The 18,258-nt window shown below is 44.4% G+C and overlaps 1 protein-coding gene across 1 annotated transcript in view; it reads right to left on the bottom strand.

Moving 5' to 3' along the window:
- The window catches only part of YEATS2 (YEATS domain containing 2), a 72,850-nt gene that overhangs the window by 40,537 nt on the left and 14,055 nt on the right, over positions 1 to 18,258 (bottom strand). Inside the window, exons 7-12 of the mRNA XM_024216801.3 lie at positions 16,348 to 16,463; positions 14,056 to 14,217; positions 11,978 to 12,089; positions 8,880 to 8,924; positions 7,142 to 7,328; positions 802 to 1,041 (exon numbers count right to left, since the gene is read on the bottom strand). Of these exons, the coding sequence (XP_024072569.1) occupies positions 802 to 1,041; positions 7,142 to 7,328; positions 8,880 to 8,924; positions 11,978 to 12,089; positions 14,056 to 14,217; positions 16,348 to 16,463 (862 nt within the window). The remainder of the gene's footprint in view (positions 1 to 801; positions 1,042 to 7,141; positions 7,329 to 8,879; positions 8,925 to 11,977; positions 12,090 to 14,055; positions 14,218 to 16,347; positions 16,464 to 18,258) is intronic.

The following is an 18,258-nucleotide window of genomic DNA, read 5'->3' as shown; positions in this document are numbered from 1 at the left end:
CCCAGTTTCCCAAGTGACCCAGTAGGGTTGGCCATTAAAGATTTTTGATGCAACAATACAGCCCGGTGCAAGGCATTGCATCAGTGAAGAGAATGCACATTATGTTTGGCAGACGAGGGACCAGAGGTAAAAAGAGTTAACAGTACAGGCAAATGTAGTATGACCGTGTCTGGCTGAGAAGTTACTAAAAGGAAATCATTTTGCCAACAGCAATCAGCTGCTTATCTAAACAAACAGGGAATTACTGTTAAGGGGGAAGGGAGGAAGCGGCTTGATTCTAAGGAGGGGACTTTGTTACTAGGAGAATAACAATTTATATACAAGTTTAAACCCTGGCATTTCCCTGATAACATAAAAGGAAAAAACCTGCACCCACTTTACCCAGCCCAGTAGTTTGGCAATTTGCAAAGAGAAGAAGCCCTTCTTCCCATGGACATACCCTTACATGCAAAATGCATTTCAATATTATGTTTTGAACTAACAATTTTCACACCTGAGCCCATTAGCAGCAGTAGCAGTCTTACTAAAGAGTGATCTCTAGTGGGTTGCTGGTAGTATTTATGCCCAGTGAGAGACTAAAACTAGTTCCCATCCCGCTTTTAATCTTGAATTCACAAATTAAACATTTTGTATAGGTTTGTTATTTTTTAAAAGAGGGAATTTTGTTTAGTGCATTACACTGGATCTCCCTATTGCCTAACATGTAATGTTAGCATGAAAATTGGGAAAGGACACAAAACAAGACCAACTAGTTCAATCTCATTGTTCAGTATGAAGTATGATACTGAAACTAAAATGTACCTGATACAATCTTGCAGCTCATGGTGATGGGCTGGAAGGATTTTCCTGGAGATTCTGCGGGGCTCGGAATCTGACCCTGAGGTACTATTTTGCAACTAGCTGCAATTGGCTGAAAAGCTGAATTTCCATGAGAGCCAAAGGTTACTTTCTGTGTTGCCAATTTGGTGGGAGTCCGTTCTATTGAAGATGGCAGGGAATAAAAAGTGGTATGTCTTTCAGTTTCAGCATTCACAGGGAATCCTGATTAAAATATGGAAAAGAGAAATGTTTCTCAGGCTGACTCATCAAATTCCTTGTTGCGTTTCTCTACACAGACAAAAATTAAGATATGACAAACATGTCCACAAATATAAAGCATAAGAAAGTGGGGGTTCGGTTATGATTTTTTGCATTTTCATGTGTTATTTTGCTGGATACATCCTGAACAAAAAATTAAGACCCGGACTAGCCATATACTGTCTTACCCAATATGCAGCCATGCACATTCGTTTTTGGCATATTTTTCATAAGTCACATTGATTTACCTAAAACTATTAAGTTTTGAGTGTCCATAAGATAGATAGATCAATGTAGCTGAGGGGACGTTTCCCCTGAAGAAAATCCCTGTCCCTGCATATTTAGGAGTGATTACCTAGAGGTAAGGGGGCTGACTACCGCCCTCTTATATTAGCCCATAGTCTACTCTGGTGTGGCAGAAGCTGTATTACTGAGGAGCTCAGGTACTCATGGATAATGAGCCACTAACAGAGAAGCCAATGTAGAGGCCCCAGAGGCTGAAAAGCAGGTTTCCTCTTTTCAATTTGTTTTATGGGCTGTCCATCCAGATGTACTTAGTGTCTTTGTTCAAGTCTGAAAAATGCTAGTGTATTGATAGTTCAGAAGCCTGCATTTTCCTTTTTTGGTGTGAGACCATCAAAAGCACTCACTGAAACCTTGAACCTTCTCCCCTTCGCCTTCCCCACCCCCCTAACTCAGAACCACTGTCACAGCACACTGCAGGAGTAGATGACATGGGTGGAAAGGATGGCTGTGCCACATAAACACAAGCACGCCCACAACTAGAAGAGCTGCATCAGGAGATTTTACCAGAGATGTCAGGGTAAATAAGGCCTCAGAGCTACAGCCACCAGAGCCAAGCCAATGCTCCATATTCTAGCATTTTGTGGGGCATAAATTGCTCCCTCTCACTATACGCTTCGCATCGGAATATAGATGCTAAACAGGAAAGCAAAGGGTCTCTCTCTCTCTTTTCATCCCAGCTAATAAAAATAATTGTCCCACAAGACCAGATACCACAACACCCATGAAAAAGTAAAATGGCAGCAGGGTCGGCCTTTGTTTTGCTATGCAATCTGAAGACCATACTGCTGGGCTCAGATGGCCTCAGAATGGTTTGTTGCCCCCAATTCAAATGATTTTAAAATCTCAATTGTTGGAACACTGCAAAGGGCACACATGACAATTAAAGGAAGACGCTTAAAAAGAATGGAGGCTCAGGTGATCTTCAGTGGGATTCTACCTGTCCCTAAAGGAAGACAGCGAAGGTGAGACAAGATTATGATGATCAACAGATGGCTCAGGCAGTGGTGCTATTAAGGAGGGCTTCGGGATGTTTGACCACTGGGAGGCATTCGGGGACACAGGACTGTCTTCATGGGATGGACTCCACCTGAGTAGGGAGGGAGACAGACTTCTGGGATGGAGGCTGGCACAACTAACTAAAAGAGCTTTATACTAGGAATCTGGGGGGAGACGGTTGGGAGATGCTCATCTAATCAAGTAAAAGCGGATACAGCAATGAAGAAAGGAATAACAGAAGGCAGGAGAACGGATAAGCAGAAAAGACAATGTCAATATCACTGACAGTAACAGTCAGGTAGTCAATACTCGCAGTCAAATGACTGTCTGAGCAAGCAAAGAATCTGGGAGAAGCCACACAGGAACTAAGATGTCTGTACACCAATGCAAGGAGCCTGGGTAACAAAATGGAGGAACTAAAACTACTGGTGCAGGAAATGAAGCTAAGTATTACAGGGATAACAAAAACATGATGGAATAGTATTCATGACTGGAGTACAGATATTGAAAGGTATGTGCTGATCAGGAAAGACACTGTACGTTAATGAAAGGGTAGAGTGTAAAGCATTTAGAAGTGATGGAATGGGTAAAACTGAATCTTGTTCAAAATCAGCATGGGGAAGAAAGGCAACAGAGACTCCACCAGGATAGTACTCAGGGTCTGCTACAGACCCCCAGGATCCGACCTGGATATGGATAGAGACCTCTTTAATATTTTTAACAAAGTAAATACTAGTGGAATTGTGTGATCATGGGAGACTTTAATTTCCCAGATATAGCATGGAGGACAAGCGCTACTAACAATGGTAGGACTCAGATATTCCTGGATGTGATAGCTGACAGATTTCTTCACCAAATAGTCACTGAACCACCAAGAGGTGATGCCATTTTAGATTTAGTATTGGCAGGTAGCAAGGACCTCATAGAAGAGCTGGTTGTAAAGGACAGGTTTGGTTCGAGAGATCAGGAGCTGCCTAGTCCAGTTTAAACTAAATGGAAGGAAAAACAAAAATGGTCTGCAACTAATGTCCTTGATTTCAAAAGGGCAAACTTTAAAAAATTAAGGGAATTAGTTAGGGGAAGTGGACTGGACTGAAGAACTCAAGGATCTGAATGTAGAGGTGGCTTGGAATTACTTTAAGTCTAAGGGCTGGTCTACAGTACAGATGTAAGTAAACCTAAGTTACACTACTTTAGTTATGTAAGTTACTGTAACTGAAGTCGACGTAACTTAGGTAGACTTACTGAGGTGCCTACACTGAGCTGTGTTGACGGGAGAAGGTCCCGCCGACTTCCCGGGAGCTGGAGTACAGGCGTCGACGGGAGGGTACTCTGCCATTGACTTCACCAGACCCACTAAATCAACACACTGCCGATCTAGCTGTAAGTATAGACAAGGCCAAAGTTGCAGAAACTATCTGGAGCCTGCATCCCAAGCAAGAGGAAAAAATTCATAGGGAAGGGTTGCAGACCAAACTGGATGAACAAGCATCTCAAACAGGTTATTAGGAAAAAGCAGAAAGCTTTCCGTGCTGATCCATTCCTTGTAGGCGCTCTCTTGAGGTATTTCTACACTGCAATTAAAAACCCATAGCTGGCCCATGCCAGCTGACTATGGCATGCAGGGCTCAGGTGCTGTTTAATTGCAGTGCAGACATTTGGGATCAGGCTGCAGCCTGAGTTCTAGGACCCTCGTTCAGACATTCAGGCTCAGGGAGGGTCCCAGAATTCTGACTGCAGCCTGAGCCTGAACATCTGCACCACAATTAAACTGCCCCACAATTAAACAGCCCGAGTCAGCTGGGACAGGCCAGCTGTGGGTGCCTAACTGCAGTGTAGACACACCCTTGGAGGTCAGAAAGTGTACGGAAAAAGTGAGAACTGCCAAAAGCCAAACAGAGTTGGATCTTGAAAGTGAAATTAAATACAACATAAAAGGTTCTTTAGCCATATAAATAAAAAGAAAACGAGGAAAGAAGAAGTGGGAGTACTAAACACGCAGGATGGGGTGGAGATTAAAAATAATCGAGGTATAGCCCAACACCTAAACAACTACTTTGCCTCAGTTTTACTCAGGGTAATGAAGAGCCTGTGGGCAGTGGCAGGATGGCTAATGGGAATGAGGATACAGAAGTAGAAATTACCACACCCGGAGGGGAAGCCAAACTAAAACACATTAATGGGACCAAATCAGTGGGCTTGGATAATCTTCATCCACAAATATTAAAAGGACCTAGCACATGAAATTACAAGCTCAATAGCATCCATTTTCAATGAATCCGTAAACTCAGGAGTCATGCCCTATGACTAGAGAATTGCAAATATAGTACCTATATTTAAGAAAGGGAAAAAAAGTGATCCAGGAAACTACAGGCCTGTTAGTTTGAACTCAATTGTATATATGGTGTTAGAACAAATTTTGAAAGAAAGTAGTTAAGGACAGAGGTAAATGGTAATTGGGATAAAATACACCATGATTTTACAAAAGGTAGATCGCACAAAATTCTTTCCCAGGCATCTGCTGGTGGATCTTGTCCACATGCTCAGAGTCTAACTGATCACCATATTTGGGGTCAGGAAGGAATTCCCCCACCCCCCCAGATTAGACTGGCAGGCACTGTGTGGTTCTTTTGCCTTCCTCTGCAGCATGGGGCACGGGTCACTTGCTGGTTTGAACTAGTATAAATGGTGGATTCTCTGTAACTCAAAGTCTTTAAATCAAGATTTGAGGTCTTCAGTAACTCAGCCAGAGATTATGGGCCTATTACAGGAGTGGGCGAGTGAGGTTCTCTGGCCTGCGATGGGCGGGAAGGTCAGACTAGATGATCATGATGGTGCCTTCTGGATTTAAAAGTCTAAGCCTGAATGTAGGGCAGGATCACGGTAGCTTTTGTTATATAACAGAAAATAACTCTGCTTTAATGGTGCAAAAAATTGGTGTTTAAATAAGACTAAACCATGTTTAAGGAAGAGTGTTTTAATTTAGGCTATTTGGCCTATGGAAGTTTCTGTAAGATACACAGAAGTAAAGATTGCTCAAATGTTCAAAGAAAAGGTGGCAGCTATTTTTGAAAGTGCTCGGAACACTTAAAAGATTATCCCAGAGGAACAGCCCCTGAAAGTGGGAATTATGTTCCTGCTCAAGCAGTAACAAAAGTCTAGGTCCTTACTTTGAAATCCCCTATCAACAGTAAGAGAGTCATGACTGACACAGAAGGTGCAGACAACGTGGAGGGTATGGCAAAAACTGCTCTATTTAAGCCTAGTGAAGGCATTTGCTTCAAAGGGGGAGGATCTTCTGGCTAAGGCTCAGACTGGAAGTTAGGCAATCTGAGTTATATTCCCAGCTCTGACACATTTCCTTGGACAACTCTCTTAACCTCTGTAAAACAAAGATAATAATTCCCTGACTCAAAGGGGTGTAATGCGGCAAAATTAATGTTTGTGAAGTGTTTCAGCATCCCTGGATAGAAGGCCCTAGATCAGTGTTTCTCAAACTGTGGGTTACGACCCCCAGATCGAGGGGAGGTGATGGTACGTTGGGGGGGGGGGGGGGGGGGGGGGGGGGGGGGAGGGGAGAGAGAAAGAAACCACTACCAAAGCTTGACACATCCGCCCCTCCACAGACGGAGAGGGGCGAATGTCCCAAACCTGGTGGCACTGAATCACCATGCACTAGGTTGCAACACCAATCAAATTCAGAGACAGAGGGGCGGAGGGCTACATTTGATTGGCACTGTGACTTACCATATGGGGTCGCAATGCCACTTTGGTTTGGGACATCAGTCCCTCTGTCTCCATCTACGGAGAGGCGTATGTGCCTAACCTGGCTAGGATGAAACACCCAGAGTGGAGAGCTAGGCCCAGCCCTGCAGGACAGGAGCTGCTGTTGTGGGGTGAATGCAGGGTAGGGTCGTTCTCCAACAACCCCCCTCCTTTCTGTAACCACTGGGGGTTGTGTTGACAGAGGTGAGCGCCAAAGGGGATCATGCATGAAAAAGTTTGGGAACCACTGTACTAGAGGATGGTCCAGTGGTTAGGCGCTTGCCAGGGAATCAGGAGTCCTGACTTCAGTTCCCCTGTTCCACCACTGACTTCCTTGGGGACCTTGTGCAAAGTCATTTTGTCTCTCTGCCCCCCAGCTCCGCAAATGTAAAATGGGGATAACATCACTTATTTCACAGGGATGTTGTGAGGATAAAAGTCATTAAAGATGGGAGATGCGCAGATACTAAAACAACGGGGGACACATAAATACTGCAGCCTTCCCACTCCCCTAACACCTTCATAGGCAGTCCTTTTCTGCAGCCAACACAATTGCAGATACCAGACAATCCCAGCACTCACAAATGTACATTTATGCCTGAAATGTTCACACATTTAAACAGGCTGAGAAGATCACCTGGCTAAATTATCTGAAGTGCACAGATCAGAACTGAAAGCACTATTCACCAAGTCGCCCTTTCCAAGTGTATGTGCTGCATAAAGCTTTTTCTGTTCCTGAGTTTGGCAGAACGGCCTACTCAATGAACTCGATAAATAATACTTCTCTGAATTCAATTTCTGTCACAAGCCTGTTGCTTCCTCAATACACTTGGCAGCCAGGTGCCAGTCAGATGATTTATGGTCTATTTCAATATAGCTTGAAGTAGGTGTGTGGTAACTTGTAAACCAAAAACCCATTAGAAGTGACAGCCCCAGCATCAGTACTAGCCACGTATTTTAAACAAAATCAGAATACACAAATACCAGTTTGCTTTACCTTTTTCCACAGAAGCATCTGGAATGGACTCAAGTAACTGTTTAATTGGTGAAGAAGCTTTCACTGGCGCTGGTATACTTAGTGGTAATGGTAAAGATGTGGGGACATCAGAAAGGTCAGATTCAGAAGACTGGGAAAAGAGATAATCCTCGCCAAGAGAATGCCGATGTAGCTCAACATCCACTACCTTCCAGAAAAAGGTGAAAGGATTATGATAAGTTATGCACTTAGCAATTGGCAGCCCAAATATCGTGAGTTAGGATGCCTTAATTTGACCAAAGCCTGCAAGACCTCTGCACATGGAACTACCATTGATTTCAAAAGAGGCTGCATGGGCAAATGTCTTGCAGGATCAGGCCTACAACAAAACCTAGGAAAATACAATGATTTGTGATATTAAATATCCACAACAAAATAGCACATATCTACCTCTGCACAGAATTCCGAACAGTAAACATCATCAGGCAAAGTTCCCACAAACTCAGGATCCTGAACAACTAATCTGCGTGATGTCCCATTAAAGTCAGTGGGATTCCACATAGGTGCAGGGGTGCTTATCAGATCTCAATGCAGGATTAAGGGCTAACCTTGTACGCTTGGTTTGGAAATCCCTTGAAGCATACACTACAGCATTTGTTTACTCTTCAAAAATGTTCCTCACTATCTTGAGAAAACCCATATTAAAATCTACTTCGCTGAGTGAAAAGCTGAGATCATGCAACTCCACAGAAAATCTTTTGACTTAGTAAAACAGAGGGGAAAAATCAAAATTAGAGATAGTAGACTATGATTGAGGTTAAGTGACTTATCCCAAGTCTAAAATAGAATCTTGTCTTTAATCCCACAGTACTGAGCTCTAACCACTAGATTACATTGCCATCTATACTGCAGAAAACAGTCAACTAAGCACAACAGGAAGGAGTTTACCCAACTATGGCTAAAAGTGAACAAGTCATAAAATCATTGTGAATCAACAGGGTAGTTCATTTGCTGGCCACCGACTTCGCTATTTTCTATTTTGGCTATTACCTCTACACTCATTCCTTTCTGTAACTCATTTTTATACTTGTGTGCTAGATTTTCTGTGTGTTATTTTTATGTTAAGCTCATTCAACTGATCTTCTAACAAATATACACATACACTATTTATATGTGGAAAGTTTGCTTCTCCTAAAAATATCTGAATGCATTTCTCTTGAAAATAACGAAGATGAAACATCAATGACTTAAGGGAATGAGCACTGCATCAAGCGAAGTCACTACCCAGAATTGCTTTATCATTTCATGTTGTAATACAAATCTAATCTATGGTTACAAGAAAAGGTAGTTTGCAGGGTTGTTGTAGCTGTGTTGGTTTCAGGATATTAGAGAGACAAGGCGGGTGAACTGATATCTTTTATTGGACCAACTTCTGTTGGTGAAAGAGACAAGCTTTTGAGCTACACAGAGCTCTTCTTCAGGTTTGGAAAAGGTGCTTGGAGTGTCACAACTAAATAAAAGGTGGAAGAGTTTGTGGGTTCACTACAAGCATAATATTTTTTACTTCCTACGCAGCCATTTTTAAAAAGTTTCCATGCTTTTATTATGAAAGGTTAAAACTATGGTAAAATTTTACTTGGCTACAGTCACTACAATTCCAGTACTAAATTTCTCACTTTGCAAAGTGTTCTGGGACACACAGTCCATGAAAGATTTTATATAACAGCAAGCATTTCCATTCTACAGCTCAGTAACTCACCGTTTCTGCACCAAGTGTCTGCAAGCCAGTATAGGTTCTGTCCAACTGTGGAAAACAATTAGATGAGTGAGTACATTACAACATGTTAAAATATTAATATTTTAGCTGAAGTTTACAACTAATCTTTTATGAAATAGTAACACAGCAGCAAGTTCCTAACTAAAATGAACTGTGATTCTGCAGCAGAGCAGTGACATATCAAATTTACCAAAGCTAGAGATCACATTCTTTGGCAAGTAGCAACATTTGCACTTTGTAGTGAGCAGAAAAACCATGCTGCTGCTGGGGGAGATGGGGGGGGGGAGAAGGGGAGTGTGAGTGTGAGTGTGAGAGAGAGAGAGAGAAAGAGAGAGAAAAAAATCTATAGGGGGAGGGGAGATTGGCATTCTGCATTAATTAGAATAAATCCTAATTAATTTAAATTAATTACATAAAATTAATTTAAGGTACAAATGACTAGCCTTAGACAAGTGTCCTTTTTATTCTTTGCATAAATCCAAATAAATATGAAACAATCTCAATTATATGCAGCAGGATCATTAAATGGGATTTTTGTTACTGCTTAGCTAGTTTATCCTCAGGCCAACTAAACCACTGAGGTCACCTTACCCAGTGTCCTATCAGTAGATAAGAGACAGGAAGTTTCAATGAAAACTGACACCAGCCAACAGAAGAACCCAGTAGCAGAAACTGCCTGAGCCATACAAACTTCAGAAGAACTCATGCTAGCAGATTAAGGCCCTCTCTACATTAAGGACATATGCACCAGGGTGCAAATTCTTAACATAAACACAATCTATTGGCACAAAGCAGGGTTTACACCAGGGGTCTCAAACTCAAATGACCGCGAGGGCCACATGAGGACTAATGCATTGGCCCGAGGGCCGCATCACTGACACCCCGCCTCGCTGCCCCTGGCCCCGCCCCCACTCCACCCCTTCCATGAGGCCCCGCCCCTGCCCCGTCTCTTCACCACCTCCTCCTCCAAGCGGTTTTAATAATATATATAATACACACTCAGTAAAGCCCCCCCACTGCACTGGGCTGCACCACCACTCCACCCCTGCTCTGCCTCTTCCAGGGGTGGCAGGTTTGTAGAAATTTTAGTGGTGCCCAAAACCTGCCCCCCCCCCCCAAACTCCGCCCCCACCTGCCTAAGGCTCTGGGAGGGAGTTTGGATGGGGAAGGGGGTGGGGGTGCAGGCTCTGGGATGGAGTTTGGGTGCTGGGTGCAGGCTCCGGGCTGGGACAGGGAGTGGGGGTGCAGGCTCTGGGATGCAGTTTGGGTGCTGGGTGCAGGCTCTGGGCTGGGGCAGGGAGTGGGGGTGCAGGCTCTGGGATGGAGTTTGGGGATAGGAGGGGGTGCAGGGGTGAGGGCTGTGGGGCTGGGGATGAGAGGTTTGGGGCATTGGAGAGACTCAGGACTAGGGCAGGGGAAGGGCAGCCTGCGCTGACCCTAGTAGAGGGGGGCACTAGGACCCTGCAGCAGCAAGTGATGCCAGAAGCCGGCAGAGCAGAGCAGAGGGTGAGCTGCAGGCTCCGGGGCAGTGAAGGGGCAGCAAGTGAGGCCGGGGGACACTCGGGGTAGGTGCGTGGGGGCAGCAGGCGGGGCTGGGGGAGAGACCCGGCCCCAAACATTGGGGAGCAGCGCAGGAGGAGCTTAGCTGCCACATAAAATAACTCGGGGGGGAGGTGGGGGTGAGGGGAGTTTGGCAGCGACAGCAAGTAACTGGGGGGGGGGGGGGGGGCGGGGGGAGCTTGGCAGGCCGCAGGGAAGAGCTCTGTGGGCCGCATGCGGCCCACGGGCCGCGTGTTTGAGACCCCTGGTTTACACTGATGCCAATTAACTGGTTTATTTACCAGATTAAGCTGCACCACCATAAATTACACTTTTCGGCAGCGTAGCAAGTCTACTAGAGCTAGGTGGAGATGAGATTTTGTTGGAAAGTCAAATCAAGAATATTTTGGACAAAGCCAGAAATATTTCAATTCTGAAATACCGCCATGGTGCCTCAAGGGAGTTGTAGTTCAGTTGCTTCAGGCTCCCATTCACTTCTATAGGCCAGGCTCACTGGCCAGATGACATTTTCCAGAATGCACCAGGGTCTCTCCCCAAGGTAAGGGGAGGCGGTGCATAAGGGCAGTCACGTGGCCAGGATCCACTACCGTGATGCAGTGCAGCTGGGGAGCCCGCCCACAGAGAAGGGGAGCATGGGGCATCCCATCTACAGCTCCATTGCAACAGTGACAATTCAAAATTGGATTATTTCAATTTTCCAGGATTTCAGCGAAAACTTTCATTTAGTCAAAAAAACAAATTTTCCATCAAAACCCAGTCTGGATGGAAAGTTTTCAATCAGCCCATATGCCTAAACCATGAGTGGGCATCCATGTAGTTACACTGGTGAGACTTTCCTTAACATAGACAAGACCCAAGTCAAACTAATAATAGTGCAGTGACAAAGTTTTGACGACAACTAAAAATAGTGAAAAAGGAAGGGTAATAATTGAATTCTTCTGGGGTTGAGCTCAAGTAATTAAAAAGAAAAGAAAAGTAATGGCCATTTTCAGAAGTGCTGTACACCCATTAATCCTCTGCACTCAAGAGCCTTTGGAAGAGTCAGGCCCATAAGAAACAAATGAGGATTCTGGATTTTCCCTCTTCACCCTTCAGGAACAGGATAAGCCAAATTGTCAGGCTGCAGATCCTTGGTAGCTGCAGGTAAGACCACGGGAAGGAACTAAATAGAACAACCACTCCTTATGTAGAGAAAGATGCCCCTACTAAAAGCCTAGCAAGTTAAAATTGATGAGAAGATGATAAAAATCCAAAATCACAGGGGAGAGCAGCTAAAAACTTCTCTTCTCTGGGCAGAATCAATTCCAACTTCTTAGACATTGGAAGCCCCCAATGGAACACCACCTCTTATATGGTGGATGTCACCAACTTTGCTGCATTTTCCATCTCCATCTCATATGCTCCCTAGTCAGATGTCAGTGGTAAGCAAACACAATAGAGGAAGGCCACAAACACAGCACATTCCATAGGTTCTCTTGCATACTCTATCACCCTCTGTACCAGCCATTCTATTTAAGTACCTTCAGATTGTGTATGATATCGATCCTTTTGTTTTGACTGTCCTTAAAGTGAATCTGAACCCTCACCGGAAATTCTCCCCAGCCTCGTCTGGTTAAATGAAATGGAGGCTCTCTGGAAACAAACAGAAATTCACATTACAGACACCCGCACTACAACTTCCACATTCATCCCTTCAAACAAAAGAATGCTTTCCTGATTGGCTGCTAATTATCCTCAATCCCACTCTCCACCAGAGAGAGAACATGCAGTCTATGTAGACAGCCACAGAGACATCTTCATTGTGCATAGGGGAAGGTAAAAGAAAATGATGCCAAAATGGTGAATGTTGTGCCAGAAGAGAAAGTAGTAGAGTCAGTTCCTTAATAAACAGCTGCATGATGCCAGATGGTCAGTACCAGTGAAAATCAGTACCATTTGACACTGTCACAAGCTGAATTTCCAATGCAGAGTTATCATTCTTTCCCTCCTACAATCTATCTAGTCATAAAAGACATTATTATAGTGTTGGTAGATAAGACCAAAGCAACATTTTGAACACCACCTTCCCTGAATACTTCTGGACCCATACTCTTACCAGTGCAGGTTTGTCCTTTTATAGGAAGTATGTTCCAGCTGAAGGGATGCACGTTAGAGAGGTTATTATAAAAGAAGAAACGATAGGAATTTATATCAGCCTGGGATTTTATTTAATTTATATCAGTCCCGGAGGTTGGGACAGATGGCCAGCCTTTCCCTCCCACCCCCTTTCAACCCTGACTGCTCAGGAGCAATGCAGTCTCAAGGATACTGGCATGTATGCAGATTTCCAGGTCATAAATCAATGATGGGAATGAGGGCTGTTAATTTATTAGTAGGGAAGGAATGCAGGGAATGAACAGTGCATGCTATTTGCCTAAACCTCATTTTCACAGCACTCTCACTGAGGGAGTGTGAAAAAAGGGAAAATAGGTGTCAGATAGTTCTTTCTAAGGGCAGGTCTACACTACAGCCGGGATCGATGCTCTGGGATCGATCCACTGGCGGACGATTTAGCAGGTCTAGTAAAGAGTAAGGTAGATGAGAAGAGTAAGGTAAGTTGACTGGAGATTTTCTCCCATCGACCCCCCGTGGTGTAGACCCCGTGGTAACTCGACCTAAGTTACGTCGATTTAGTCACGTAACTGGAGTTGCGTAGAGTAGGTCGACTTACCACAGTAGTGTAGACATAGCCCCAGACATGGAGAGAAGGGACAGGGAGAGGAACAGATCCTATAAAAATCCCATGTACCATGGTTTCACACCAGTGTTTTAAAATTTGCTTAGACAAATTCTGCAGAAGGACTGAGGCCAATGTACATCGGAGTTACTTTCCTAATCAATCTGAGTGTGTTATGCCCGTAACTTAGTGGCAGAAAGTTGAGTGGAAATCTACTATGGGGGGAAAATCCTGTAGTTTACTCTGTTGACCTCAGTGGGGCAATATTTTTCAACTATGTTTTGGGGGAGGGAATGTTGACACTGCTACATTTGGCACTGTGTTTCTCTAGTGTCAACACAGCCATGCTGTTATTGTAGTCATTCCTCAAAGCATGAGGTTAAACCCAAGATTATGAGTTGGCCACAAGAGAGAGCAGGAGAAAGGCATTTGAGAAAAAAGCTCTTTACTGAAACACACAAGTATCTTTAAACAAATGGGAATTCTAAAAACTCTGGCAAAGAAAATGAACTTTTCACATTGGACTGGGTGGGCGAGAACATGTTTAGTCTGGCATGCAGCCAAACTTGCAATGTAAGTGATGTAATGAAAATAACAGATACGCAAGTCCATGCTGCTAATACGAAACACAGCATTTCAAGTTTCTCTCCAATAGAAAAGGCTCTCTTTAATCTGTTAAAACAACCTGGTATGTGTTTCGCAAGTCTGCAGCATAACAACTAGCAAGTGCTGACAAACACCTGGAGAATTAGCTAGTTAAGCCAAGTTAGAAGTTAAGCTAAAATACCAACAATGCAGCCATAAAAAGAAGGTGCTATTCTTTCTGAGAATTTCAGTATTTCAATCCTGACAAACTCAAAGACACAAGTAGTTCTTGATTACCTGACTTCCACCAGGTCGTTAGGTTTGTAACTGGGATGAAGGAAGAACCAGACTTTCTTGACAAAATGATTTATGCTGGGTTCTCTCCGAGAGCCTCGTACATACACCATCCATTTATGGGTTGACTGATCGTTCTCCTCTCTCTTGTCAGGAGGAATATACCTGTCAGAAAAAGTAAAAATAAATAAATAAATTTACATACACAAAAGATTTTGCTCCGCTCTTTTTGGAAAGTTTTAGGAACAGTAAAAGGCTAATTTATGCCTATACTATTGGGAATATTTGGAGCATTTTAACTGCATCGTCCAACATTTCATCAAACCCTCCAAACCCCCTCATCCAGAAACAAATCTGAATGGCTCTTACGTACATTTATACTCTTTGCTTTAACTGCACTCCTTGGTATCTCAATATATACGTGCTACCCTTTGTGTGAAATAGCTCTTTGTAAATTTCCACCATCTAATCCTGGTTTCCTAATTGGGGGGGTTAATTTTAATCCCTCACTACTGAGAGAAATTTACCTATCAAATCCTCTTCATACAGTTTTGGAGATGTAAATCACCTTGAAGAATCTTTTTCAAATACCAGATTGGTAAGAGTCAAGCATAATATATACATAAATTTTAATTTATAATAAACTACAGGGCTTGACCCACAAAGTCAAGATCTGGACCCAGATTTCTCGTTGTTTACGGGTGTTTTTAGAACCCATCTCTAATAGTAAGAAAAACAACATCCAACATTCACCACTAATTTGATACTTTCTACTCTGGGGGAAAAAAACCTGACGTGTACTGCTGCAGCTGGGGCTGATGGTCAGAAGTAGAGCTGTTCAAAGTTTTCCAAAATGAAAACATTTTTTTCATCAAAACTCAGCCTTCAATGTTGAGAAAACATTAAATTTCTTTTTTAAATTTTCCCATTTAAAAAAAAAATGTCTCCAGAAACTCTAGATAAAAAAAAATGAGACTTTTGGTGATCCTGCTAAATGAGGTATATTCTCTCCCTTCCCCCATTTTGGGGCTGGTTTCATCCTTTTTATACTGTCAATTTTTGATTGGTCATCATAGTCACACGGGGGAATTTGCTAATCCAGAATAAAGGAATCCCATTTTTGAAAATTTCTGATTTTGGAAAAAAATATTTAACATGTTCTGGAAAATGAAAAATGGAATGGTTTTGGAAAACAATGGAATTAAAAAGAAGTTTTGAGTTGTCAAAATTTCTGTGACTGTGTTTGTTTTTTTAACTAGTTTTTGCCAGAGGTGAGCTGCACTAGTAATAGGATGCAAGGGTATTCGCACAGTGCATGCCTGCACTATGCTTAACCACACCCATTTCCAGAACTTTACTGACAAAATTAAGTGGCTTTGCAAGAGTTTTGACAGAAATGATGCTCAATCTGAGACAAAAACCATGAAATTACATTTCCTTAATTTGTCTTCACCTTAATTCAATGACATTTCCAAAAATTACCATACAGCACTATGGTACTAACTAAGCCTGCATCTCTTACCATGGTGGGAAGCACGTAGTAGCTCAGTGCTACTGTCTTAGGCTAGGTCTACACTACCCGCCTGAATCAGCGGGTAGAAATCGACCTCTCGGGGATCGAATTATCGCGTCTCGTCGGGACGCGACAATCGATCCCCGAATCGACGCTCTTACTCCACCAGCGGAGGTGGGAGTAAGCGCCGTCAACGGGAAGCCGCGGAGGTCGATTTTGCCACTGTCCTTACAGCGGGGTAAGTCAGCTGCGATACGTCGAATTCAGCTACGCTATTTGCGTAGCTGAATTTGCATATCTTAAATCGACCCCCCCCCCCACCCGTAGTGAAGACGTAGCCTTAGTCCAGCTCTATCCTGGCTTCATTGAACCACATCCCATCAAATACTGACTCCTAGCTTCACCAAAGCAGGGTTCTGATCCTGCAACTGGAGCCTGTGGGGTCTCAGGGGCTTCCCAGGCAGATCCTATTGCAGGATCAGGGCCTAGTGCTGCAGGTGGTGGGGCTGGAAGAACTGAAGGGGTCAAAATAATTTCTAAAAGCTTAGTTTTGAAGCAAGTGCAGAATCAAACTCCACAACTGTTATTACGACAAGCACTAGCCCTGGGTCCCACAACAGCTATTGCTCACACCCCACAGCCAATAAGGAGATACTGGACTAGGAGTGCTGGTATAGCTATCATTTGGAGTGTGCCTCAATTTTAGCTGCTTCCTAATTTTAATCCACAATTCAACTCAATGGCTAACAACTAAGACAATTAGTAAGACCTTAGATACTAACTTGGAGACGTTGCCAACCACGATTGTTTTCTTCACATAGAGCCGTGAAGTTTCATCATTTAACAGACCGGCCTTTCGCTGGCCTGTTTTATGAGAGCTTGTAACACCAGAAGTGTCCTGAAGGGCGAAAAAAGCAAAAATCAACTTTGCAAACACAGACTTCTTTGGTACTAGAAAGTAAGCTGATGTTTAAAAAGAAACCCACACAATTAAAATGAAAGACCAATAAAAAATCATTCTAAAACAGACACACTCAAATTGCTAACTGCCCATTTTCAAGTAATGTATGTATACAGCAAATAAACTATGGCAAAGCCGGGGTCCAGTTAACTGACATACACAATTGGTCTGGGCCAATATTTTATAATAGCAATTAATTAATTTGGATGGCCACCTCAAGATACCTTAAAGATACTTGATTTTCAGAAAGTGCTGAGCACCTGGTGTCTGAAAATCAAGCCCCTTTCAGGAGTTCCAACTTGGGCATCCAAAAATCACTAGCTGTTTTTTAAAATCTTAGCCCTGATCCCTAGAACCAAATTCTGCCCCCCAGGGCCTCTACAATTACTTCAATGGAAGTGCCAGATATATGTCTGGTGGAAGAATTTGGCCTCCCCCCACTTAGAATGATGGTCAATAACAACAGAGTACCAACATCCAGATAAAGCCAGTCAATATGCAGCAATCATCAGGTATAACATAAACAACCCAAGTGACCTTGTACCAATCTTTTATTAACTGAAGGACAAATCTACACGAGAAGGTAAGACTGTAATCAGGTCCAGGACCAGTATGTGCTTCGGTGTCATTTGCAAAGGGACTAGAGATACTTTTCTGGGCTCTGACTGGCTGAAAATGTTGCCCTGAGAATATGGTAGGGCAGGGGCTCTCAACCTTTTTCTTTCTGAGGCCTCCCACAACATGCTATAAAAACTCCAGGGCCCAGCAGGGGAGGGGGGGGGACTTGGGGCTCTGGGCCAGGGTGGGGAGCTCAGGCATAGGTGTAGTTTGACTTTTATTTTGGGTGGGCACGGGCCAGCAGGGATCGAGCAAGCTCCGCATGGCAGGGTACGTGGAGAGAGTGCCACTTCCACCCCGACTCACCTCAGGCCACCTACCAGTCTGGGTGGGTTTTTTTTGTGGGGGGGTTGGGGAAGGAAGAGGGAAACACAACCAAAATCTATAACTCAAAGGTGGGGGACTCAGTTTAAAAAGTCTGAAAACAGTTCAGGGTGCAGGGAGAGGGGTAGCTAGGGACTGTGTGTGGGCAGGGGGGTAGCTCAGGGTGCATGGAGAGGTGTAGCCAGGTGCTGTGTGTGGGCAGAGGGGTAGCTCAGGGTGCAGGGGAGTAGCTCAGGGTGCAGGGGGGGGGGGCGTAGCTAGGGGCTGTGTGCCGGGAGGGCTCTCTTGTGGTCCCTGCTCCCCGAGGGCTCTCCCAACCACAGGTCCTCCACGCCTGTGGCTCTTACTGGCTGCGTGAGCAAAGGGGGCTGGGAGCTGAGGAACAGCTTCAACCCCCTGCACCAGCAGTAACAGGAGACAAGGGAATGCCGCAGCTGCCTGCTCCATGGCACCCAGCCAGAGCAGCAGCTATCCCACACTGCCCGGCTCTGGCTTCCTGCCTCCGACCTGGCCAGGGGACAGAGAGAGAAGGAGGTGGAGGGGAGCGGGGGGGAAATGTGTGTGGAGCTGCCCTGCTCTTGCAGTGTTTTCTTTTTTGGGGGGGGCGGGGGAGAGAAACATCCCCATGCCTCCCAACTCTGCCCATGGGCTCAGAGCTTCTGCTCTGTGGGGAGCACCGAGGTTCCAGCCCCGCTGCTCCTGGCTTCAGCCCTGTGGGACGTGCTGGGGATCAGACTCTGGGTTTTAGCCGCAGGGCCCCACAGCCCCCTTGAAAGGGCTCACGGGCTCC

This window comes from Terrapene carolina, unplaced genomic scaffold, assembly GCF_002925995.2.
Source record: "Terrapene carolina triunguis isolate 2854851 unplaced genomic scaffold, T_m_triunguis-2.0 Scaffold88, whole genome shotgun sequence".
NCBI classification, from domain to species: Eukaryota; Metazoa; Chordata; order Testudines; family Emydidae; genus Terrapene; species Terrapene triunguis.
This window is presented reverse-complemented; position numbering and strand designations above follow the sequence as displayed.